This window comes from Nothoprocta perdicaria, unplaced genomic scaffold (genome assembly GCF_003342845.1).
Source record: "Nothoprocta perdicaria isolate Ctin4 unplaced genomic scaffold, notPer1 scaffold_3, whole genome shotgun sequence".
Taxonomy (NCBI): Eukaryota; Metazoa; Chordata; class Aves; order Tinamiformes; family Tinamidae; genus Nothoprocta; species Nothoprocta perdicaria.
This window is the reverse complement of record NW_020455532.1, coordinates 8,273,456-8,299,907: the sequence shown is the minus strand read 5'-3', so window position 1 is coordinate 8,299,907 and position 26,452 is coordinate 8,273,456. Positions and strand designations below refer to the sequence as shown.

The window sequence follows — 26,452 nt, the reverse complement described above, 5'->3', positions numbered from 1 at the left end:
TTTCTGTTTGTAGGGATCCCTTTGTATTTTGTGGATTTGCAGGATGACTTAGATGATTGTGAGTAACTGTCTTTTTTTTTTTTTTTTTTTTTTTTTCCTCCCCCTGTCTCTTCCTTAGGTCCCTCCTGCCCCCCCACCCCCGGCTCCTTTCCCGCGGGCCCTGCCCCGTCCGCGCGTTTTGACTTTGTTCCTCGTTGCTCCGCGAGCGTGCCGCGGCCCCGCTCCGCGAGCGCGGGGCAAGGGGCCGCGAGGAGCCCCGGCCCGCTCTGTGGTGCCCCTTGGCTGGCGGAGGCGCCCTCGGGAATTAGCGGATGAGGCTCCTSAGCGCCCTGGAGGCTCCTCAAGCCGCGTGCGCCCTAATCCTCGGCAGCGAGAAGCCTTGCCGGGCTCCAGCCCCCGAGCGCGGCGCCTCGTACCGGGCAGGGGCCGCCCCGCCAGCTGCTCCAACGTGCCCCGGTTTCACGGGCTCTCTGCCCCTCGCTTCTGGCCGAGCCCAAAAGAGCTCTTTTTGGAGCCTTTTGGCTCTTTTCGGCGTCTTTTTCCTGTGATTCTTGCCGATTTGTTCGCGCTGCGACGTTGTTGTTGAATAGCGCGTGAAAAGGTGTCGCGGAAGGATGTTTTTCCTCCCCGTAATTTATCGCAAGGAAGCAAATGTAGGAAGGAGGCAGTGTTGAGGAGCAGGACTGTGACATGCAGGGACATCCTCCTGCACCCGCAGGAAAATCCTTCCTTGGAATTCTCCTAATTGCTGCTAATTGTTGCTTTCTGTCCTCGAGGCTTCTGCGTTTTGCTGCCAGGTAGCAGAAGGGCTTTTGTCTTTTGCATTTTGGTTAACCTTGGAAAATAGCTTGGATTTCTCTCATATTGAGATAAAAATGTTGTGTAAACGTCGAGATTAATCGTATGCAAGATTTGTGGTAGATTTTGGCTGCTCTTGTGTTTGTGTTTATGTGCATTGCAAGATATTTTTAACAGGGAGATGCCCTGTGTAGATAGATATGGTTGTAACAGTTCATTTCTTAAGTGGACATGGACCATGGATTTAATGGATTTAAAATTAATTTTTTTTTCTTCCTAAACGTAGTTACCTGTTAGAAAATCTGAAGTCTAAGGAAGTTGCCATAGGAAGAACATGGAGGGTAATACTTGAAAGAAATGTTTTTAGCAGGCATGGGTTTGAAAACACTGCATAGGAAGTTGCTTAAAAGAGAGATACTTCAAGGTTATGGCTTACWGCAGTAAATGAAACAAGTTCTTGTGAACACTTTCAATACCAAAAAATGTGCGTGTTTGGAATAGAGGTTTTAAATGAGGAGGAAGCTTGCTTATACCTTTAAATGTGCCTATTCAGAGATGTTTCTGCAGAGGTCAATGCATCTGTCTCACTTCTGAGTTCCTTTAGTAGTAGAAAAGTTGCGATAGTCCTTCTTGCAGCACCTTGCTTCGGTGCTGAAAATCTTTGTGTTCCTCTGTTCCCTAATTTCATCTTTTAAAAGCCTTCATACTGGTAACCAATACTTAGCTATTTGAGCTGAATTGTTCCCTCTCCGCTTTTCTATCTTCCCCCTCCCTTCAATAAAGAAGTTAAAAGATATCAGTCGTTTGAGCTTTGTTTGCTGATTTAAGATCAAGCAGCAGCATTAAATGCATGCTTTTCTATAGCCCTCGGTTGTGTGCCTTGGCCTTGAATTGGGAGCGATCACTAGAAGTTAAGAGGTGACTTTGTTCTCCATTTAGTGTTCAGCCCTTGGCCATTCTCTGTTAAGTGCTCAATCTGGGCTATTCTGTTGAGGCCACCTGTATAGAATTTGTCTGATGAGTTCATTAAAAGTTTGTATCTTTGTGGATGAAGTTAAAAATCTTCAGACAAAGCATTTATTGCTGAGTTTGAATTTGAAGGTTTGAGTAACATTCTTTTTGTCTCACCTAAAATTTGTGTGCAAGAATGACTCCGTTTCAGGGTGAGCATGTGCACAAAGAAGCACCTATTTTAAAACACTGTTGACATCTCATTTGTGATTGGAAAAAAATTAGAAGCTTTTCTTATGTTCATTAAATTGAAGGTGCGTTTAACAATATGTCCTCAAAAGATGTCTTTTCTTGTTTATTAGAATTCAGAATCCTCATCTAGCCTGAGATGTTGCACTTGACTAAGAGAAAGTGTCAGTGAAATTCATCACTAGAACTGCATTTCTGCTTCCTGAACCAAATAAATTAGTAAAATAATGTTATCCTCACTGAGGAAAACATACTAAGTTGCAGTCAGTTTCACTAAACAAGTTGCCTGGAGGAGTGTTTTGAATTAGGAGAAAGCGTTAATAAAAATATGTGATTTCTTGAGTATGGGTTAAAAAGTACGCTTTTTGTAAGGCAGTAGAGATCCCTTTCATTGCATTAAAGGAAATGTATTTTAAAATATGTGTTTTTTTGTTTATCTTAAAACAGTGTGAGAGAAAATGCCCTTGGATTCATGAAATTGTGCACTGTGAGCTGTTTGTTTTGGTTTAGAAAATTGGATAGTGATGAAGTGATCCTAGGTGATGATACCAAATTGCCTAGCTGGTTAAATCCTGTGGCACCGCAGGGGTTGCTTGTAGGCACTAAGCAGCTTTTGAGTCTAGGTCAAACTAAGGCTTATTAAATTCAGCTGTGAAGGTTGGCTTGGGTCTTCTGTTATGTAGATGGATAGACTTCAACTTTGTGTATTTGACATCATCAGAAGGAAAAGCACTCAGTTTGGTTCAGCTGTGGAAGAATATTAGATACATTAAGTCAGTAGATACATTTAAGATTTTTTTTCCTGTAATTTATTTTCTAGTACAGCAGTGTGTTCTGAATTTTGTAAGTACCTTTTGTGTTTCAGATTATAGTCTGAAAGAATTACAGAATTCAGAGTTGCCTAACAAGCCTGTTAATTACAGTACCATCCTAGGAAACACTGTGAATTCAGGGGACCCTAGTTTGCTGCTCCCTATCTTGAAGACCGAGGTCTAGCCTTTTGCCTCAAGTGTGTTAAGATAACTACTTTTTGAGATGAGCCATTTCTTTCTGAGATGGTCCCCACTTCTGTTGAGAATGTTTTGGTCTTTGTGCCTGGCGCTGAAGATGTGTTTCCTCAAACATACATAATTTGTTCTCCAGTTGTTTTCTCTTTATGTTGAGGAAAGTGTAAGGATTTGTGTGCCTGTTGTGATAAACATTGCCTGATAAAGTAAGGGATAACTCTGGTCAGCTTGAAAAACAAGGTGATCCTCCAAAGATCTGACCCATTTGAGGAAGGTCGAAAGCAAAAACTGTTTTTTAAATACTTGGAATACAAACTTACAGATGAAATCATTTTTTTCTTCTGTAGAAAGAAAGCTGAGAATTGATACTAGCATAGCTTGAGAATATTTAGCCAGAAAGTTATTTATTTAATAGGAGTATTATGCAATGTCCTCTCCTTGAAGATAGATCTCCATTTAAAGGATATAACCTAAGGTACCTACATTATGTTCTTGTAGTCTTAGTTTAAAATGCAGTATATTTGACTTTTCATTTTACTCTCAGTTCTTAGGAGCGATATTCCTCCTTAACTGGTCTAAATATTTAATACCAGGTCTTGCTAAGTCCTAAACTGGTTTATTTAATGCAATGGTTTATTTTTAGGACATATGGTTGCTTGCAAGAGACATCTTGTTGGACATAAGAAGCTGAACCAGCACAAATGCTGTGATTACAGTGGCTGTGTTATTTACATGAGCAGAGTTTGGATATTTGTAGGAGTATTTGGTGGGAAAAATGTTAATTTAGAGTAAGAATAACAGCTATTTCAGCACATCTGTTTCTGTGGGCTCTTGCTTTTTCTATATTCCTGTATTCACTGCTGAAATGGGAGTATGTATATGAAGGATTAGTGTTGTTGCAGGCAGGTTATTTGGCTGTCTTTATATTTCTGTTTTTTAAGAAAGGAGCATAAAAATAATTCGGCCCATCAGCAAAGTTACCCTATTTCTTTTCCTTCTCACTATGTCTGAAACCTTTCTGTCCATAACCTATAATCAAATGAATGTTACTGGGTTAGATTTTTGTAAGACTGGGCAGTTTTCAATAGTTGGTAAATTTTTGTTAGAAAATTCAAGTTACAAATACATAAAAGGTTTACATGATAGTAGGTTTGCATGGGAAAGCCTGTTTTTGATAGATCTGCAGTAGAAGGCTTTGAAACATGTTCAAAAGGAAGGTGAAGTTGAGGTCTTTCTCAAAGCTACAAATCTGATTTAGATGCATAGTAATTGTAGTAAGGAAAACGTACCTTGATAACTTGGAAACTGACTTTGAAACATACCTAAGATTTTGCTGCTTTAAAGCAATATAGTTTTGGATCATCTGTTAATGTTAGTTTTGTGTGGTGTTGTTTTTTTCCCCTTACAGATTTGTGTCTTAGCCTGTAGCATCAAATTATGTCAGTTTGAACCCATTTAACTTGTAGTGTATGTGATTAGTTCACTCAAATTGTGAAGTAAAAYGTGTTAAAAATCAAGGATATTAGAGCAATTGAAATGGACTCCAAGGATTGAATTTGCAGATGCGTATGCGAGTGTTGTTCCTGGGTTCACTAAGTGCAAATTAAGGTTTCTGTAAGGAGTTCCTGGTGAGGTATTTGCTTTGCAGAATAGTTCTAAAAATAGATTATTTTACTATGAAAGTATATTTTTTTTTACTGTAACTTGTCTTGCTGACTTTGTTTTCTTTCTTTGTTTTTGTTGCTCTTCTTATTTTTCAAGTTGGATTTGAAGATTATGGACCAGACTGCGATAGCATGAGGATAACAGCATTTTTGGACATTCCTGGGCAAGATAATTTAACTCCATTGGCTCGCCTGGAAAAGTATGCCTTCAGTGATAATATATTTAACAGGTGAGGGTATAATAATTATACTTAATTTAGCAAGACTGAATTTTTGGTATTACTGTTTCTTGTGCTAAAGTCCTGAATGTTTGCCTAGTATTATTTCTGTTTCAATAAATATTATATAAAATTTCAGAAAACACCAGTTCTATTTCTTAGTTGTTTGAATATGGTCTTTGAACTCTGCCACCTTTCTTTTGTTGGGTTGTGCAGACACTGTAAYTAGTATGTCTGAATGTTCAGAGAAGTGCTTATCTTCCCATACTGTGCCCATTTACATTTGTTTAGTTTGTAGTCTTCACTTTGTCTCTGTGTTGTTAGCAGGCATTTAATATGTTATTCCTCCACAGGCAAATTATTGCTAGAGGTCTCTTGGATGTTTTCCGAGATTTCAGTAATAATGAGGAAGATTTCCTGACCGTAATGGAGATAGTGGTCAGGCTCTCTGAAGATGCAGGTTTGAGATTTTCTTTATTTTTGTAACTCATTTTACATGTAACTATTATATATAGAAAGCAATGATTTTTAGATCTTGAGAAGACAAGGAATATTTATTGAATATTTAATTTAGTATTTAGGTGTCTTATTTGAAAAGCTCCTTCGTGGTGAAATTAATTTCCGACTAGAACTTCATCTGGCAGATGGTTGCTGCAGGCTACTGTAAAAATTACTTGAGTGTGGTATTCCACTTACCTTATTCTTTGAAAATTCACTTACCTAATGCAGTGATTTTTGTTGAATTTAATAGGGACCTCTGGCTTTTAACACTCTGGAAGTCATTCATGACTTAAAAGARGGCACTTAAGTGTTAAACTTTTATTCTTGTAAGCCTTGATTTATAAGAAGCCTTGAATTACCAGATGTAATGGGGTAAAAACATGTTTTTAATTCTAGTTTCATTTGTAGCATGTGCATATGCTCTCATTTTAACTGCTTCATTAGAACACTGACCCCAAGTCTCTTACCACTGATATTGTATATGTGTTTTTTTTAAAAAAGGTGAATAAACTATCTCAGTGGTGTTATTTCCTTACGTTTTGAATCATTTCATTTTTTGCTGTTGTGACAGCATCTTAAGATTTCTTTAGAACATATGATTGTAACTGCATTCACTGATTCAGTTCTGACTTTCTTTTTATTATTAGAACCAACTGTACGTACAGAGCTGATGGAACAAATACCTCCCATTGCCATTTTTCTACAAGAAAGTCGACCAAAATTCCCAACAGCATTTTTTGAATATCTTATGCCCATAGTAGTGAGATACCTCACAGATGTTAACAATCAGGTAGGAAGCAGCAGACTACATGAATTGAATATTTGGAAAATTCACTGTGACTCAATGAACTTGAGGTATGAGAAAGAAATAATAGGAATGTTTTTGMTAATCAATACTTCGCTCTTCTGTTGTCCTTAGTACTTGCTGATTTTAACACACTTTGCTAAGGAAGTCTAATTAATTTTTATCTTGTCTCATTTGGAGAGAATAGGAAACTGAAAAGATCTGCCTAGCAGCTCATTGGCACAGTCTGTTATAGGAAAAATGCCTTAACTCCTGTCCTATGCTTAAGCTGTTGGCTATTCTTCTGAATTGGGTTAAAGGACGTGTGGCAATGACACGAAAATGTAATCTTTATTAGTAATACCTTATATTGATTTTTTTCTGCTGTTTACTTTTTAAACTCATATCTTTGTGTTTGATGAGAACATGTCTTTTGTAGTTCTCACATCAATTAATTTTGTTTTTAGTGATGGACTTCTTTTTTTCACTTTCATTGAAATTAATAGGTTAGAAAGGCAGGTCAAGAAGCACTACTTATCCTGCTAGAACAAGATCTTGTTGCTCAGAGTGACATTGAAAATAAGGTGTGTCCAATTCTGTTGGACCTCTCTGCTCCTGACAGTGATGACGAATACAAGGTGGAAGCTGTGAATGTGAGTAAAGCTAGAAGAAAGCTTTTATCTTCAAATTCCATAGCTTTTTAGGAAATGTGTTTACATAGTTTATAAATTGTGCAAGAACGTGGAAAACTCAATTTTCTGTCAGATTTTTAACTCCTATCTCATTACTTGTTGATCTGTCCTATCGTTAGTTTTGAGTGTCATTCTTTGATTTATTGTATCCTATTCATATTATAGTGTGCTATTAATTAAGGTTCTTTAGAGTATATATTTATAATGACTTCATGTGATATTTTGCTATTTATAAGCAAAAGAAAAATCCTTGCCTGCTCTGGGAATTTTGTTTGTCATTGAGCTATGTTACTCCATAAAGTASGAGCTGCAAGGAAACAGTCTAATGTACCTGATTTCCAAGAAGAGAAACATGGTTTGTGCTGGTGACAGACAGTTCCTCAAATGGAAGCTAACGTGCGTTACTAACTTTCCTTAACTACCATGAAATGTTAATTCTTAGAACTTTTGTATGCACTAGCTAATCTATGCAACTAGTTTTTCTTGCTTTCCTTTTTCTCTGCTGTTATTTGACAAACTTAGTATATCATGTTGTCTGTTTAGACTGATCTTTTAAGGAACTGAGAATGTTCTTGTTTTTAAGCCACTGATCAGCCTTCTGAAAGGCAAAGCGTTTACTCGCACACCAAAGAGTTCTTATATCTGTAAATATTAGTTTTGTGTGCTGACTAGAGCAGAGGTATTGTTGTTTTCTTTGTGCAAAAATATCAGTGCAAAAATATCAGCTTTGTGCAAAAATATCAGCTCACTGCAAAGCAGCTTGAAAATTCATTTGTAATAAAAGTGCATTTATGGAYTTGTTTATCCAGTTAAATATACAGAAATGTTATGCTCAAATACAGTGGCATGGAACAATAAATACAATACAAACTTACAGTTCTGCTTCATATGAGTAAGTATATGAAATAATGAATAATGCAAAAACTCCTTTTTGAGCAGTGGTAGATGTTTTCTTTTTCTCTGAAGGAATATTTAGGTGGAATATCAAACTGCATTTTTAAGTTGCTTGTTGCAGAAATATTTTTTTTCACACATTACTTTCATTTCAGATAATCTGTAAAATGGCTTCTATGCTGAGCAGAACCACTGTTGAACACATGCTGCTTCCTCGTTTCTGTGAACTGTGCAGTGATGGGAAACTATTCCAAGTCCGAAAGGTTGGCATGGTGTTTTCAACCTTGAAATAGAGTGAATTTGCATGCTACTTCAGTAATTTTATTTAGTGCATTGACACAGTTGTAGTTTCTATGATCAGTAAAGAAATAAATAACAGTCCTTGGTGAATGGTGTTGTAGTAGGCAGCTTGATCTTGCACCATTGAATGGTTTTGCATAACCTTTAAGTCACATTTGTTTACATCCTGTAATTAAACAGTAGTATTTCTACGCCTTATTTCAAAAATGTTCAAAATCAAATTCAAATTAAGTTCAGAAATACCAGATATTTCAAACATTCTCTTTTCTTGTTATTGTATTTTAAGCCTTGTGTTCCTGTAAGGAACAATCTCAGAAGTATGTTGTGTACTTCAAATTATGATGGAGAATGAAATTGCTAGTACAGCTAGTCTTGGGATAGCTCAGTAGCTATGCAGAGCTTCAGCTTGGTCTGTAGTGCTAGGCGTGGTTATTGGAATTTGAGCTGCATCCTACCTTTCTTATAATAAGCGTGTAGAATTGGTAGGTATTGGTTAAATCATTTATAAGCATAGTCCTACTGCAATTGTTTTCCAGTTTTGGCAGTATTTCCAATCTGAAGGGATATCCTTTCTGCCTTGATTATAGCATTCATGAAGTACTGTAAATGGCACTGACTTAAACCTTGATTAAACTTTGCCTCAGCAAAATGCTTAAGCCAGCCTCAGGCGTAGCAAAGATAGTTCTGTCAGTACACCTAAGTCCTGACCTTTGTATCATATTTTATCACGCTGCATTTCTGACAGCTGCTGCTCAGTGTCATTTAAACATTCAAGTGGGTTTATTATTCCCTTTAATGATTGCTGTGGTAGATGAGACTTTCCCAATGCGGGCGCCCATTGTGCTGTTGATTTCAAAGGCATGTGGCTGATGGAAGGTTGATCTAATGAATCTTTGTTCAGGACAAGGAGTTAATGTTACAGGGTATAGTTACACGAGTGAAACTGGAATAGTCAAATGTGCAGTTGTTACAGGGGATAAATAATAAATGATGACTTTTTTAACAACAACAACAAATTCTGAWGTGCTTCAAAGGGTCAGGATCTTATTATTCATTACTTTTTCTTTTAATCTTTCTGCTAGATTTGTGCAGCTAATTTTGGTGATATTTGTAATGCAGTTGGACAAGAAGCCACAGAGAGACTTCTGGTATGTAAAAATCAAAACCTACTTACAAAAGTTGTATTTGTCAGCTCAAAAGTTTTAATTATGGGAGTTTTGTTGTCTGCTCCATCAGTGCACATATGTGTATTGTATTTTATTTTTTTGAAATGGACTTGGTGAAAGCATTGATTGCAGAACCACAGCACTRAACAGAAAATAGATGCTTTTTTCCTGAAAAATGCTTGCCTCTATTTCCATCCCAGTGTAGCTGACAATCCATATGTAAATTCATAAGTTTCTAGCTCTTCCTTTGAACTACATGTTCAAAAAGGGCCATTAATAATTCTTCCTATTCTTTTCAATATGTATAATTATACATAAAATAGTAATGAAATAAATAGAAGATAAATTTTTTTTAAGGTTCTTCAATTTGTCAGTATTTCTCCAATTCCTCACATATTTTTTTTTTTCTTTTGAGCTCTCCTTATCTTCAGGTTTCAGACAGATGCCTTGATGTAAAGTTGCCACAGTACCTCTCAATTTTTTTTTTTCTTTCAGATTCCAAAGTTCTTTGAACTTTGTTCRGATAGTGTTTGGGGGATGAGAAAAGCTTGTGCTGAATGCTTTATGGCAGTGTCTTACACCACATCCCCAGAAGTTCGCAGAAGCAAACTGTCCCCACTCTTCATCAGTCTCATTAGTGACACTTGCAGATGGGTAAGTAAATCACATCATAACCGATGCATCTTCCTAGACAAGTCATACACAAATAATGAACAAGTCAAAAGTGTGCTTTTCTGTTCTCTAATGTTCTCTAAGCTGGGCTTGCTTAGACAAAACACTTAAGATCAATTATCTCACTTCTTTTCCCCCCATCTTCTGTTACTGCGATGTAAAGTGTTGTTAAATTCCTATCTGAGCGTGACATTTCTAAAAGTTTAAACCTTAAAAACCCTGCAGAAAAGCTTGCRGTTGTCAAAGATACTGTTTGAAGTGGTCTCCTCCAAGTCTTTTAGCTTGTTCTTTACTGTGTTTGTAGTTACACACTTAATGGCCTGACATCCTTTCTTGAGCGTTAAATGAAGCTTTTCCAATGAAAATTATTTTTGAACCAAAGTTTATTTTTCAGTTTTAACTCCGTGGTAGTTGCACGAATCCTGAATGTTCTRTCTTTTTCCAGGTTCGTCAGGCTGCTTTTCAGTCCCTTGGCCCCTTCATTTCTACCTTTGCAAACCCTTCAAGTGCTGGTCTTTACATCCGAGAAGATGGCACACTGAGTATCCGACCCTCACCACAAGATGTGGCTTCCAATTCCTGTCAAGCAAGCACCAATATAAACTTCATGTCCTCTAGTACAAACATGGCATCTTCCAGGTAAATCACAGGAAAGGTAGGAAATTAGAGGAAGGGAAAAGAAAGATGATGATTATTCTAGTTGCTGCTCAGGACTAGAAACCTTAAAGTTGCACAATTCCAAGAAAGATTTAAAGAGTGAGATTCCACATATGCCTTTTTGACGGTAGCCATGTTACTGGAGTGTCATGGACTTGTTTAATGCCCTCGCAGGAGGAGGGCAAAAGGAGTAGTAGTGGAGTAAAACATAATGCTAGATGTGAGCATCCATTATAGGAAATAAGCTGCTGTAATTGTGACTGTATTGAGAAGTATTTCACTGAAAAGTACTGATCTAGATTGCTTTAAATCTTATTGATAACTGTGTGTGTCTGTTACCAGTTCAGAACAACCAATGGAAATCAAACAAGAGTTATTGACTGAGGAGACTTCAGCTGAAGTTAATACAGGGCGCTCTCTCAAGAATCTAAACAAAGACACGTGGGAAGCAAGTTCAGATTGYGGTCCTAATGCTGGAGAAAACCTGACTAGACTGTCTCAGGGTGACAGTGCTGCCGCTGGTGTCATGGAGGTCGCTAAGGACAGCAGCTTTCCAGGAATGAACTCAAGGCTCCAGTCTGCTGAGGACATCTTCAACACTTTCTTGTACTGGCGCCCTCCTCTGCCTGATATAAGCCAGGATTTGGAGTTGCTTCAGTTCAAGTCTGAGAAGCACAAAGACAGCTGCTCTGTGCAGTGTAATAACTGTGTTGCCAGTAGTGAAATAAAAAAAGTTTTAGAAAGCTTACAGGAGCACATGGATGATCCAGATGTTCAAGGTGAGACTCTGTAATGGTAAAACTATATGCCCTCCAAGCATTTTTTTTGTACAACCTTTACAAAACCCTTGACTCTTTTAATTGTCCTGGTATTCATAAGGTGGTGAGACCACCTTGACTAAAGGCTCAGCATAGAAACTTACTCTCCCGAGACCTTAACCATCTCTACAGCAAGTGTACCAAATCTCTGCTAGCCTAAGAAATAGGATTGGATCCAACTGCAAATGGGAAACCAGTTTTTGATGACTTTCTGGAAGTTGCTGAAAGCATCTATGTTTTTTTTGAATGTGGTAATTTAAATACTGTTAATTTTCGGGACCCACGCTTTCACCCTCAGTAATCATAAGCTTAATGTTTTTAAGCGTTGGAAGGAAACTTAAGTAGTCTCCTCTTGTTTTATACAGCTCAGGTCCAAGTGTTGTCTGCTGCTCTCAGAGCTGCTCAGTTTGATTCCATCAGTGATTGTGAGACCAAAAAAATAGATAGCAGGGACCAGCTTCAGAATGAAACAGCTATTTCAGATGAAGCAGCTATTTCAGATGCTACTTGCAGCCACGTAGAAGACACTCCTTTGTCCAGTGCATCCCCAGATGATATCAGTGAGCAGTCTGCCACTGGGGTACTGAAAAGCACAGTAAGTACATGTTGTGCTCTGTGACTAAGGTGAATTCTTACCAACTAAAATACTGTATCTGTTCATGTACTTCTTGACATGATGGACACCCTTCTGGTCTAAAGCCTTTGAGCTTTACTATGTCATAACTGTCGTATGCTACTAGTTTAGAAAAAAAATCAGAGTTATTGAGGGAGATTATTTCTCTTTGTGCAGAGATAATTTAAGAAATAAAGTTGTTGAATATCCCTGTAGGGTTTTCAGATGAGAGAATAATAAAAGAAAAAGCAATTTCTTGCCTCTTCCTGTAAAAAATCTAAAATTGGTCTCTTATCTCCAGAAAAGAGGTTGAATCAGGTGGTGACGCCTACCCACTTCCTTKTTACTATTTTGTGATTATAAAGTACGGATAGAATTTAAAAGAAATGTTTGCAGAGTATTTAATGCTGCTGGAGCTAATAGGGAATCCTCAAGAAAACTCTTCCTTGTCTAAAAACTAGAGACCTATATGTAAAATAAAAGCTCTATAAACAAGAATGTGTAATGTTGAGTGACCTTTTCAACCACATATGGTTTTCATCTTTAAAATCTTATTTTTCTCTAAAGGCTTTATTTGTTAATATTCAAATATGAATAATTTGGGAGTCTCCAAGATATGATAATCTTGGAGTTTCCAGCAATGTGTTCCATGATAAATAAAGCTTCTGCTATGGTACTGAGTGCTCTGGAACAACTACTCAAATGCCTTGCTTAGAGAATTAAACTAATGCTAGGAATAAAAACTCTTGGTAATGAAAGTAACCATCCAAAATCTGAATGGACGTGGGTTTCCTATATTAATTTAGATTGCTTATTTAAATATAATGCCACTACCATTAGCCTTTTTGCCAATATGGTCATATTGCATTTGTCTTAGGATGGAGCTCTTTTATCTTTTTATACTTGCAAAAGACATTGGACAAACTTTTGACTATTCTGTGTCTGAATTGCTTTGTTTTGTAATGTGATGCTTTGAAATATCCTGAACAGTGATAGGTCTAATTCGTTTCGTTTGCTGTTAATGAAATCCTGTTACAGAACTCGGAGGAACAGCACAGAGAATCTAGTGTTTTCTTAAAGAAAGAGCAAGAAAACAATCCACCGTTTGAAGATGACAAGTCCAAATTACAGGTGATTAAAGCCACACATAACCCTTTTAGTGGGGTACTGGGTTCCACTTATGTTTAGTACAGTAATAGCTTTTATAGCTGATCCATTGTATGGTTTGAAGCGATGCTGTGGGTGGAGAGAACCCTGTTTTTAAGTGCAAAAGCTAGGAAAAAATCTGTTTTTAGTAAGTGAGCCTACTTGCTGCCTTTGTTTTAGACACTGAAGCCCAGGCAATCTGTGCAACAGAGGTGGGAGCTGACTGTGCTGTTTTATCAGTGTTGTCCCTCTTCAACAAACATGGATCTTTGATGTGTTAATAATATTTATTGCTTTTGTTGACTGCTCTATTCTAATGGGAGGACAAATCACTAAAGAAGGCATGCACAGTAGTTTGTAAAGCTAACCCATAAAACGTGGTTGCTGGATACTGCTTTCTATTTAGCTGGCAGGTGGTTGGCAGCAAGAGATTATTCTAGCACAACAGATGTCTTTCTTTTCTGATCCTAAATTAACCCAAGGGAAGAAAAATATGTTGTTGATCTGCTGCCCCTCTCTACAGGATATTATACCTCAACCTTTATTAGACCAGTACCTGTCAATGACTGACCCTGCTCGAGCCCAGACTGTTGATACTGAAATAGCCAAGCACTGTGCGTATAGTCTGCCTGGGGTGGCCCTAACGCTGGGCAGGCAGAACTGGCACTGTCTGAAAGACACGTATGAGACTTTAGCCTCAGATGTGCAGGTAAGATAACTTTTTTTCCTCAAATGATAAATTGCATTTTTGAATGGCTTGTTTGTTTGGCAGGTGCACTGTAGTGATAAATAATGGTAAGTACTTGCTAGTTTCTAATAAGGGATAAAATGTACACTTAAAACTAGAATTCAAGGCCTAAAATTTGTAGATATGATAAATGTTTTCTGCTGCTATTAAATAAAGTCCAGTTTCTTGTGATCCTTCAATCCCTCATGTAGGTGTAGTTCAGAAGCTCCTTTATTTTGCCTAATTTTATTGCCCTCTTAACCCATTTGCAGTGGAAGGTTCGTCGCACACTAGCCTTCTCCATACACGAACTGGCAGTTATCCTGGGTGACCAGCTAACAGCTGCTGATCTGGTGCCCATTTTCAATGGGTTCTTGAAGGATCTGGATGAAGTGCGCATTGGAGTCCTCAAACATCTCTATGACTTYCTAAAGGTAGGAAAATGTAGTTTACATTTTCAAAATTACAAACTAAAATCAGGAGAAAACATCTGGATATTTTTATTTATTTATTTAAGCTAAAATGTGTAAGTATSAATATCCCGTTACAAATGCTCTGTTTTGAGAGATGTGGTTACTCTCTATGCATACAGCCTTTTTARGGTAATGGAATATGAGCCAGCACTTCTATGCTGCCTGTTATCTCATTAAAACATAAAAAGTAAAAACCCTTTGTAAATGTTTCCTAGTGTAATGGAAGAAATAGTGCTTTGTGCAGTCAAGCTAGCAAGTTGGCCAGGGGTATTTTGGGGGGGGAAAGGAGAAGAGAGGACACATCCTTGAACTGCTGCCAAACAAAAACAGATCTTTTTAATTTTCAGTGCTTGGTCTTATGCTCAAAGAAGGGGCCTCTGCAAATATGCTTGCAGAAGTGCTCACRCAAATCCTTTTTCAGGTATCAGTCTTTGTGTACACTCTGGTGTGCACCATTGTTAGTAACTTGCAAATGATCACTTGCCTTCAGGTAGGAAATTGCAAATTGGTGTGAATAGAAGAATACGCTGGAGAATTGAGTTTTGAATTTTATCAGTTGTGTGCTACTAATGGTTTTCCTTCAGCTTCTTCATGCAGACAAGAGGCGAGAATATCTTTACCAGCTTCAAGAGTTYGTGGTGACTGATAACAGCAGGAACTGGCGGTTTCGTTATGAGCTGGCAGAGTAAGTGAGCTTGTGAATTTTTCACTTTGAGTTACTAACTTGGCAATAGCTAATTGTGTCCTGAACTTAGCGCACTGTAGCTTTGAGTCCAGACATGACAGCCAGTCTTGATGAGGAGCTGAACTTAAGGCCAGCTGAGTGCTTTTCTTGCAAGTTGTCACATTATCTATACAACTTAACTTCAAAAATCCTAAGATATAGTAGATGCTTTCTGATAAATAAAATCTAAAGCATCATTCATTATTTRTGGCCATCTTGTGAAATCAATAAAACTTATGCATGCAGTCATTTGTCTAATGAGTGAAATTATATAGACTACATAGCAGAAAAGCCACTTGTTTCTGTGCGTGGTGTGGGTTTTTTGTGTGTGTGCATGGCAGTGTGTTTTTGGTGACCTACTTTGCAGCTAGAATCTGACTTTCACGGTTATCTCTGTACTTTGTTTGGATTATCGAAGGTTTAATCTCCTTGTTACCTGGTACAACAGACTAAAGGTAGCTGAGTTAGAGCAGTTTTGTACGGAAGTTTCCTGACATCTAGTGGAAAKCTGGGTGTAACGTCATGGGGTTGGTTTGTGTGTGGCTGCCAGTAACCTGCTGCACTTTCCGATGTCTAAATCGTTTTCTGAAGTGTRCATCTCTTCACTACAGAATATTTTTTTATCTTCTTTATGTTACAAGAATGTTTGGAGTATTGGCTTGAAGTTGCAGAGAAATTTCTCATTGTACTTTGGTTTATAATTTTGATGTCTTTTAGCTTATGCTACCTGATGGATTAAAATGTGTCTCCACGTGTGTGCACCTTAGAAAGTCACTAGAACAAATGGCCTGAGTGCTGTGCAATAACCATGATAGTCCTAAAAACTCCAAATAAATCTTCCCTGCATCTTGCAGGGTGGTGTAATTGGAGACGGTTAGTGTTGCACTTCCCAAAGCTGATCCCTTTTTCTGTTTCAGGCAGCTGATCCTGATTTTAGAACTCTACAATCCCAATGATGTCTATGACTACTTAAGACACATTGCACTAACTCTGTGCTCTGATAAAGTGTCCGAAGTTCGGTGGATTTCCTTCAAACTGGTAGGGAATCTAGTTTGGTTGCGGTAGAAACAGGAGTTTGCTTCTTGTAAGGCATCTTTTTAGCCTAAGCTAATGTCTGTCTCTAGTCAGAAATTTTACTAGCCTTTGTGAATTTTTAGATCTTTCTTGTGCTACAATTATATTTTACCTCTGATTTCCTTCCCTTTGCCCCACAGGTTGTGGCAATACTACAGAAGTTCTATGCAAACAATGCAAATGCACTGGGATTAAATTTCATTAATGAGCTTGTAGTGCGGTTCCGTCACTGCTCCAAGTGGGTTGGAAGACAAGCTTTTGCCTTTATTTGTCAGGTTGGAATGCTCTCTTTTATATATGTTTATTTTGGAGCCAGGGTAAAGCTTTTCAGCAATGTAGACAGAACTGAGTGTTGAAGACAAAGAAGCTGTTTCRTTGTTCTTGGGTTGATAAAAGATAGTAGAGTTGATCTCCTCTCAACAGTTGTGTGTGGCTATGCAAGCTGGAAGTTTTGACTTCTGCTTTGGGGCCAGGTTCTTGTCCTTCCTGGCATCCTAGCAGCACAGTCAAGAATTGAGTCCCAAGTTGAAATGAATTTTGTAATACCTACTTTGACATGACAGGATGAGGGTTTGGAAGATCACTTCGAACTACTAATAGTGGTCACATGACACTGGTTACTACTTAACTYCAAACCAAAAGGCGGATTCTAGTAAAGATGGGGAGCAAGGGGATGAGAGTTGAATGGTGGAAAGCAGAGGGATGGTGACAGGAAAGTGAGCAGTTTCCTAGAACACAGTTTAAAGAATAGTTGTCTGTCCTTGCTGGGTCATGTTCATATGCATTTTAGAATGGTAAGACACAGAATATTTCAACTTGATAAAGAYTGTGCTTATTTTGCCAGCATATAGTATTCTTTTCATAACGAAACACTGACTTTTTCACAGATGGACCAAATTAAGAGTGGCAAAAAAGAATGGCAAACAGTGTCTTTGTAACATAAATCTTGCTTTCTCACGTTCTGTATTTATCCTGCAGGCAGTGGTACAAGAAGAATGCATGCCTGCCGACCAATTTGTTGAACACTTACTCCCCAGTCTTTTAAGTCTTGCTTCAGATCCTGTGCCAAACGTAAGGGTTCTGCTCGCCAAGGCTCTCAGGCAGACACTGTTGGAGAAAGGTSTGGTTGTTAATTTCCCTTGAAAGAATAAATATCTCGTGAATTCGGTCCTTACTCTGTCGATGCAGTTCTCTACAAATTGGCTAAGTCAAATTATAAATKATATGATTGCTGGCTTCATTTGTACTGAAAACAAACTATACCCCACAATGTGGATTGCTGCATTTAAATCTAGATTTAGGAATGCATAAAATGAAATATTTTTTCAGTTAGGAAATCTGCAGTGACGTTTCTTTCTTGGAATATTGTTCATCATGTCACTAAAGGCGCTGAAGCTCAATTAATTTGACAAATGTAATACTTTATCCACTAGAGGGCAGAGGCATACTTGTTTAAAATGAGACTATTTGTTTTTGTGGTGCAAAATGTATTTGCAAATATATTTTTCTTAAGCTTAAAAATTGTTAGATTCCTTTGATAGATTCTGAACTTCTTGACTAGTGCAGTAGTTTTCTGTGTGATAATTCATGTTTTACCCTTTTCTGAAATGTTTTATGTTATATTGTTCTAATTCTTTACTAGTAAAGAATGTAACTTTGCACGCTGGTACAACTTACTGTATCATAGCTTCTTTAAAAGAAAAAAAAAATTAAACCCAGGTGATCATTTGGTATACAAAGGGAGATGAATGAAAATTTCTTTCCTACTATGTTTTCATGTAGGGCTCAGCAGAAATAATATCTTCCAGCAACATCCAGTAAGACTGGGAATGGGGTCTAAGTAAAAGTAATTGAGCAAGCAGCGTGTTTTATTTCTGTCAGCTTCCATAGCTCCCTCTAGTTTCTCTGAGGACTCTCTGAATTGCCCRTGCTACCCCCAGATGATTTGGGCAGCTTCTGTATTCCTGCACGTTATTTAGTCTATAGTTTAAGCAAAAGTTTYACCAATTCTTTTGGTTTTGATTACAGTTGTCTTTTCTCCCCTTACTCTAGCTTATTTTAAAAGTGTTGGCAATCCTCATCTAGAAGCGGCAGAAGAGACGATTCTGGCTTTGCAGTCTGACAGAGACCAAGACGTGTCTTTCTTTGCCACTATAAAACTGAAGCAGAATAATATGGACAATACTTCAATTGAAAAACAAAACTAACACGTTCTAAGGACCATGAACATCAAAATGGTTATTTGCCTCATGTTCACACTTAGTATGAATAACATGGACAAATAAGAAAAGAACCTTTTGTCATTTACTTGAGCTGGAAACAGCCTGTTCAAAAATGCAGTGTCCTCTTTTGATGACCACTTCTTACCTACAGCTGGGCATGACATGCATTAGCAGTGTTCTCCCCTTTGCTTTTGGGTGTTTTTTTTTGTCCTTGTAAATGTGGGTAATAACTGATGTCAGCCCACAGGTCTGTTGTATATAAATTCTTATACGTATTCAGTGTTTCAGTGTAATCAAGAGTTCATATTTTGTAATTAAAAAAAATACAAGCAGTTCCCGTAGTAGAGCAGTCTGCCATAAGCTTGGAATGGTTTCTTAGTCTGAAAACCTTAATAACAGTTTTAAATAAGGATGTTCCTTCATTTCTGTGGCAGCTTCTGTGTTGTTTAAAGTATTGCATTTTATTTGAACTGAAAAAAGTGTATATATGTGAATAGCTCTTAAATTTTAACAAAAAAGATGAAGAACTTATTCCCATATCAGTGCAAAAGCTCAAAAATCATTTCATTTTATACAGTGGTTAATTTTTTGAAATTAAGGCATGGCTCATTTTTACTTAATGTGATATTTTTTAAAGCACAGAGAGCTCAACATTCTTTGTATATTGTGACTTTTATATTACTTTGTTACTTCTAACCATAGTCTTACAGTTGTTAACACGGTTTTTGTTACTGCAAGAGCTTATAGTTGTATATAGACTGTTTGTTTCCCAAACTGAAAATTACTCTTTCTACCCTAGTTCAGTGCACTTCAAATAAGGATTTCAGAGTTCCTGGAATATGTGATAGTCTTCAGAAGAATATTACAGAATTTTACAGAGTGCTTAAGTTTTGTATGTGTCTTTCATGCACGCCCGATTTGGGGGAAAAAATCACCTTTTAACTGGTCCAGCATTCAAATTCCTGAGAACCTGCTGTTTCATTCCTAAGTAAGAGGTAASGGGGTTTTATTTGGGATCTCTAAATTCTGTAACGCTCCAAATGGCAAGTATTTATTGATGTGTGTGTGTGTGTGTGTGCTTGTGTATATACATACTTTTATGTGTGTGTATATATGTATTTTTAAGATGAGCACATACACAAGTWAATTGCCATTTATGTTGAGTTCTAATAAAATCTGCTAGCTTGTAAACAATTTTTCAGAATTATAAAGTTGATACTTTTGGGTGGATTCTGTCCCCTGTGTCCAAAATCTGCAGCTTATATGGGACCTGTCCAAAAATGAATGCTTAATTACTAAAGAATAGTCTCATGTAATAAATTACCATGTTCACACAAAAAAGTATCATGTTTCTTTCCCTTTATTTCATTACTAATTAGTTTACCCGGGTGAAAGCTTTTGATGGAAAATAGAGGCTACCTCTTTTATCTGGATTGTCCGCACACAGCGAGTAGGTTCCTCAGCTGGGCTACACTTTTTWAATTTTTATTCTTGAGAGTTCAGTTTTGTATAAGTCTAGCTTTGTATTATAATGTACAGTATTTGTACTAGATTGTTTTCTTGCAAGCTCATAAAATGTAACATATCATTGTTACCACAGCTGTTACAGTAAACAGTATAAACTCTGTAAATTCTGCAACATTCTGCATTTTTTTATAATTTAAAACAAATCCCTCTTCAATACAGACTTTCTATGATTGCAATTTCTTAGCAAAAATATTTTTTTCTAGTTCTCTATCTTTTTCTAATGCTGGYGTTATAATGGTGTTTTCTAGCAGTACAAGCTTTCTAAGACTGTTCTGACAAGGATTTACTTTTTTTAACAACTCATTGAATTTTTCAGTACTGATCAAAATTTTTTTAACTSTGTGTATCCAAACAAGTATGTTTTAAATGTGATGTGTATAAATTAGAACACTAATCCAACCTAGTTTCTGTTTGTCAAGTAATCTTAATTACCTTTTCTTGCAATAATTCACTCAAAAAAACACAAGCTTCCACRTGTTTTAGAAAGTATGGCTAGTTTTCACTAATTTTTTAAATTCAAATATGTGTTAACAGTAAGCCACTAGCTATATGTTTTAACTAAAAGGCTAAACGAAGTTCTTGTTTTTTAAAGTATTTTGGTACCTCTCTAGCTCCAGAAATTCATGTCTATTTTAAATGATATGGTTTCAGCAGAGCTTTAAAAAATAAACAAAAAAGTTAAGTTTGTAGTTGCATGCACTAATAGGAGATAAAACACAGTTCTTCTGTTTGTAGGCAGTGTGCAGGTCTTTGAAGCGGGCTTAACCTTTGCAAGGTTTGCCTTTTTGTTTTAATTTTGTAGTAGAAATATGATTTCAGCATGACTAAAGGCTGCACTWTACATCTTGTTCTAGACAAATGTATGCAATGAAGAGTAAAGCTGTGTGTTCACATGCAATTCTCTGGGTTGTTTGAATTATGCAAAAAATATATATATTTTAAAATGCTAGGTGGAGCAGTTAGGTCATTGATCCTCACACAAAACCAGGAAGAAAACCACGTGAAAACACTTCYGACTAAGGAACATGAAAATAATGTTAGTGGTGCAATATTGCTTGGATGCTCTAGGTAATTATCAGGCACTTGTGATCCAAAGCATGTCAGTCATGTTGCTTAGAATTCACACTCCCCAGTGTGTTCTGTAAGATACACCTTGGCGTCCCACAGGAGGTTGCCCCAGTGGCAGTTTTGTCTGTTCACAGTGTTGTTTCGAGCCCAAATAAGTGGGGACACTCTGGAAGTGCCACTCATTTGTCAGAATAGAGAATCTATGTAACTTTTTATTTGTATTTATCTCAATAAATCCTGTGACTGTTTTATGAAATGAACTTGTTAAGTGACTTTTTTGTTATAAGCAGGACATGAGTGTGTTTTTGGTTAAGGAAATGTCTACCAAGGGAAAACACGCTGTCATCTCCCAAAGCAGSGTTCAGTGTGGAATCCCTCATATTGCATAATAAAGATCCCATAGATATCCAGGGATTTGACATGGATCTTTCTGCACCTTTTCCTTAAAGCAAGCTTGCCAGAAGGGCTTTGAAACTAGAATTCTTCTCTTGGAACTAAGACTCTGGCAAGGTGTCTTTTAACTGGAAAGAAGTCACTTGTGCTGGGTGAGACTGCTTTAGGATCCCTATCCTAAACCCACCCTTCGGATCCCTGTTCTAAACCCACCCTTCTTCATGTCATCCTGGGAGGATGTTTGGACTGGTCTTTAACTTGAGTTGGTTTTGGGCTTCTTGTGTTAAAGAACTTTACGTAGCTGCTGGATTCTTACTTAGGAAAAGAAAAAATCAGTGGCACCTTGGTTGGTTTTGCTGCCTTTCAAAGCCTCCCTGTATATTTTCTTGCTTCAGTGACCCTCTTGGTTGTGCTTCAGATGCTCCCTGGCATGTGACTACTGCTAAGGAGTGTAATGATCTCCCTTCTTTTTCTCTGCAGGATTTTAGCTCATGCAAAGGTGAGGACAGAAGATGGTCTTTTGTTTTCTTTCTCTCCTGCCCCACTGCCTATCCAGACATTTTGAGTAGGACATAGACCCTGGTGCAATAAACTGGAAACAAATAAAACGTCTTTATGTGCTTAGSTAGACAGAGATCTAAATTTGAACAAAGAAAACAGGAATATTAAATAGCATGATGGTTAAGGTTGAAAGAGGATATTTACTTAAGTAATTTCTATTTCTATACTGCCTGTCCCCCAAGCAAGTTTTTGTCATGCTAGTGAAAATCAAAAGATGGGCAGGAAGAACAACAAAACCCCCTTCCTGTAATCTCTGTATGCGGAAAAGCTCATACAGGCTGCTCTGTCACACCGAACAACTGTGATGTCACTTCGTGCTGCCTGAATATCAGAATGTGCTAGCGATAAACAAGCAAATCTGTCCTTAATGACACAAGAAATCTYGATGATTTGGGGAATTTCTAGGGAAGAGAGGAATTTCTACAAGATGTAGATGCCTTCAAATGGTATTGAACTCTTAAGAGACGAAAGATTCACAAACTTCTCATCAGGAGGGTATTCCTGGCTATGACTTTTTTGCCTCCAAGGACCTTCAGCGTCCAGCTTTGTCTGGCCGAAACTAATGAGATATTTTCAGTGCCTCACTGCCACAATGACTTGACTTTGAAGAAGCTTAAGCCTCATTTGGAATTGCTGACTGCAATACCCCTTAATCTCCAGCGGCTTCAGTACCTGGATGAAGGTAGGAACCTGTACCCTGTGTGGGATCCTCAGAGGTGAATCTCAATATGCCGTTAACTGGCCTCTGATGGCTAATAAGGTACTTGCCTGTATGAAGTTCAGAATTCTCCTTTCTTCTTTTTACTATGGTGAACCTGGAGTTCAACTCTGAACTTTGCTTCTACCTGCTTAGAGGTAAAATCATCTCCTTGGGATCTTCTTAGGAAATTGCAAGTGCTGACCTCTGAATTCCTGCCTCCTTTATTCAACAGCCAGTTCAACAGTTGCTTCCTGGCAATCCAGCACAGCTTTACTAAAGTTCTCCTCAATTTCTTTGGAGATAGAACTCTTTGAAGGAATGTGGTTTCCCATGAGAGCAGCTGAGTGTTGAGTGCTTCACAGCTTGCAGATAGCAAGAGAGATCTTTCCTTTAAGCTTGTTTAAGTGTGCAACGTAAAACCAAGCAATGTCTTCCTGCTACTYGCTATCTCCATGTCTCTAACAAAATTTATGGTATATTTTTAAAATCAAGACATGTGCAGATACAGCTACATATTTTTTTCCTGCAGTCTTAATGTTTTAACATGTTGACTCTAACTTTCTRTGGACTTCAACCATATCCTGTTAGCTCTGTATGAGACCTTTTCCAGGCTGGGAGAACATGGGTGTTTGTAGCGTTAGCCAATTTGGATCAAAGCCTCTTTGGGGTATTAGATACAACATTGTTCTCCAGTTTTGCTATCTAAAAGAATTCACTCACCATCTTTTTTTTAAGCTGTCATCTTTGAGGGAATGTTGACTTCCTTTTCTTTACTTTATAACTCCCCACAGTGGATCTGCCAGACGATTCTACGTTTAAGGACAACGAGATTGTCCCTGGCGGCACCGTGACCATGCGCATGTGGCGACAGGACGGCTGGGGGCGTCTTGTGGCAGCTGCTGCGAGAGGAGACACCGCACAGGTGGGTCYGTGGCTTCTGTGGATGGGGCTGCTGTGTGTGGAAGTGCTGAAGTGCATTGCTGAAGGTCTGAGTGCTTTTATAAGGCAAATCTTCAAAAAGCAGCTAGTGGGGAAGTCTTTAAATTGCTTTTGTTGTCCCTGCTTAGCCTAGTTCATGGAAGAAAAAAAGACTGGGATTTTCTTGTTCCAGGTGACTGCTGTTCTGCTCTCCCAAAATATTTTCCAAACAAAAGATATATATATATATATCTTATCATGCATAACAGCAAGATTAAGAGACTTGACTGATACCGTGTGAATCAGGCAGAAGCTCTGTTTCTTGGTTTGTCTTCCACTGATTCYAAAGTAAGACTGAGAGTCCATACTTCAAAACCGAAGGCAGTGCCACGCTCAGCGAGCAGGGGCCATTCCCCACCTGCTTCCTGTGCGTTAAAAAAATTTCCTGCTCTGTGTCGAGCAGAAAACGGATGTGCAACYAAGAGAACAATGTTGTTGAAATGGAAGATGTATTGCTCTAAAAACTCTGCAGTGAAACCTGTGACACCATTGTTTTTCAATGGAAAAATGGCTTTTTGAAGAAATAATTCAGTAGCTGTTCTGTGGGCTCTCACTTACTAGATGAAGAAACTAGAAGCTGTGAGGCACTGTGGAAGATGTAGTCCGATCTGGAACTGGTTTGTTGTGATCAACGGGAACATGTTCAGACCTGAGCACACCTGAAAATGGTTTCCAGGCAGCCTCTCGGCAGCACTTTAGAACTGATACGTGGATTGCGCCTGTATTTAACCAAGGAAGCTCCTTTTAGGATTGAGTGAAACGTTTCCTGAGGCCGCAAATGCTTTTGAGTTTTATACTGGCTGTGAATTACATCTGAAGGTCTCACTTAAATATCCTAGCTAATAAGGAAACAGGGCTTACATGGTCATGCTGTTTGTCTTGGTCCTCTTCCGAAAGACTTGTAACCAGGTCCCTTTCCAGCTGATTTAAGAGAAGGATAAGGATTACAAAGAGATGAAGTTTCTTCAACTCTTTTTGCGGAGCTTACTGACTATATAGAAAAGGAGAGCCCAGGGGATGGCTGTAATTAGTTATCATTAGATAGCAGAGAATCCAGGTGGGACAGAAGAATAGGAAATAAACAGATATCATTTGGCTGCTCTTGGACTGATTTATGAAGTGTGCAAGCATCCCCTAAGTACAGATAGGAATCTTTATGGATACCAAGGAAGAATCGAGCCTCTTTTAGAAAGAGGTTAAAAGTTYCTGTTTATTTTGCAGCTCGCCCGTCTGGGAGTTACAGAGGACCTGGAGGGATTGACTCCATATGCAAAATTCCTGGGGCCAGAGCAGAGGAAGGAATGGGTGGCGCATCGGGCTTCTGTGGCCCTCTTTGTTGCCAGCCACAGGGGCTGTGTGAGAACTGCTGACTTTCTCCTGAGAAATGGTAATGTTCATAGCTAGTTATAGCCAGAAAAGAATTGTGCTGAGCTCCTTCCTGCTCACGAGGATCTTAGAATTTTGCCTAAATTGTTTTGCACGGGTGTTTTCAGGTGGAGATTTTCAAGTCTACGTTTGTTTTGATGTAGCCTTGAAAACAATGAAACCTGCTGTTGCTAACTTTCAGACTTCGTACTGCAAGCAGCATTTCTGTTTCTGGTTTCCATTCTTTGAATCTCATTTATTGCTGTTTTCTTAGGACCTAGAAAAGGTTAATATTGCACCAGTCCTTTGCAGTGCTTTATCAATCGCCGAGATGCAGTAAGAGCTGCAAGTGCTACTTTCAGGGCTCTGCCTTTGGCGTTTTTACTAGTGGCTTTGCAACTAAATAAACCTTGTTTTCCCCAGAGATGTCCTCTGGGTCACTTCAGGTCACTTCAATGTCCTGAAGTGTTTGGAATTTGTTCTCCTTTTCAATGATTAAAAAGTGATTGCTGAGGAAGAAAAACACCTTGTCCAACAATGTTTTCTTCACTCCAGGTTCTTGTGTTAGTGTCCTTGTTTAAAGGAGGGTGTTTTTGTCTCTCTGTGACAGGTGTTGGGGCAGAAGCAACGGTGATGCTCCCCTGAACAGAACAAACAATATCAAGTTGTTGTGCGTTAACCATATTTGCCTGTAGGCAGGACTGTTTATTCAGTAGATAGATTTGTTAATTCCAGTGACTAGTTTGTGACTAAAGTAAACTGCCTTCAGAAAAAAAAAACGCAAAATAAACTCTGGCCCGCGGGTGGCATCTCCGTGTCGTGTGCCTGTCTGACCCGGGCTCCGTGCTCTTTCCGCAGGTGCGGACCTGCAYTCTCAAACCCCGCTGGGAAGGACTGCTCTTCACCTGGCCGCCTTCGCGGGCCAGTGCGGCTGCGTGGAGCTGCTGCTCAGCCACGGGGCTCAGGCCTTCGCCCCCGACTGCGAGGGACAAAGCGCCGTGAGCCTTGCCCGCCTGTCGGGCCAGAAGCAGAGCGAACGCGCCATGTTCCGCTTCGAGTGGGCCAAGAAAGCGCCCGGCGCCCTGTCGCCCACCGGCTCCGAAACCAGCCTTGCAGCRGACACATGATCCCGTCTCCTGAAATACATACAGACTAACTTGGTTCTGGCAAATTTCAGTAGTTTTCCCAAAGACCCCCACCCTAAATCTAGGTCGCCGGGTGGGATTTGTAAGGTTCAGATATGAAATAAACTCGTATACTGATGATGCTGCAGCTAAGATGACCGCTAGCTTGACAGCACAGCTCTCAAACGCGCTCTTAAATTGTAGCTTAAGTATTTTAAAAATTGTTCCATAGCCAGATTGGCCATTTAGTTAATGCAGTTTGTAGTGGGAATGCCTGTCTGTGAGCTCTTTGGAATGCTCCTCACTAGGGTAATATCCTCGGAGTTGGCAGTAGACCAAGTCCACGTAACTTAATGGGTGTTGCAGGGGACTGGAAATCTCTAGAT

General features: G+C 38.6%; 1 protein-coding gene across 1 annotated transcript; it reads left to right on the top strand.

Moving 5' to 3' along the window:
- Positions 1-6: 6 nt before the first annotated feature.
- Positions 7-18,796, top strand: LOC112949616 (serine/threonine-protein phosphatase 4 regulatory subunit 1-like). The gene is made up of 19 exons (XM_026042057.1): positions 7-58; positions 4,767-4,899; positions 5,241-5,347; positions 6,036-6,178; positions 6,679-6,825; positions 7,914-8,021; positions 9,141-9,206; positions 9,720-9,878; positions 10,342-10,535; positions 10,896-11,332; positions 11,737-11,966; positions 13,023-13,115; positions 13,654-13,839; positions 14,130-14,291; positions 14,915-15,015; positions 15,972-16,092; positions 16,269-16,403; positions 17,107-17,248; positions 18,181-18,796. Exons 2-19 carry the CDS (start codon positions 4,802-4,804, stop codon positions 18,333-18,335), a joined length of 2,784 nt encoding a protein of 927 aa, XP_025897842.1. The 5' UTR covers positions 7-58; positions 4,767-4,801; the 3' UTR covers positions 18,336-18,796.
- The last annotated feature ends 7,656 nt before the right edge of the window (positions 18,797-26,452 follow it).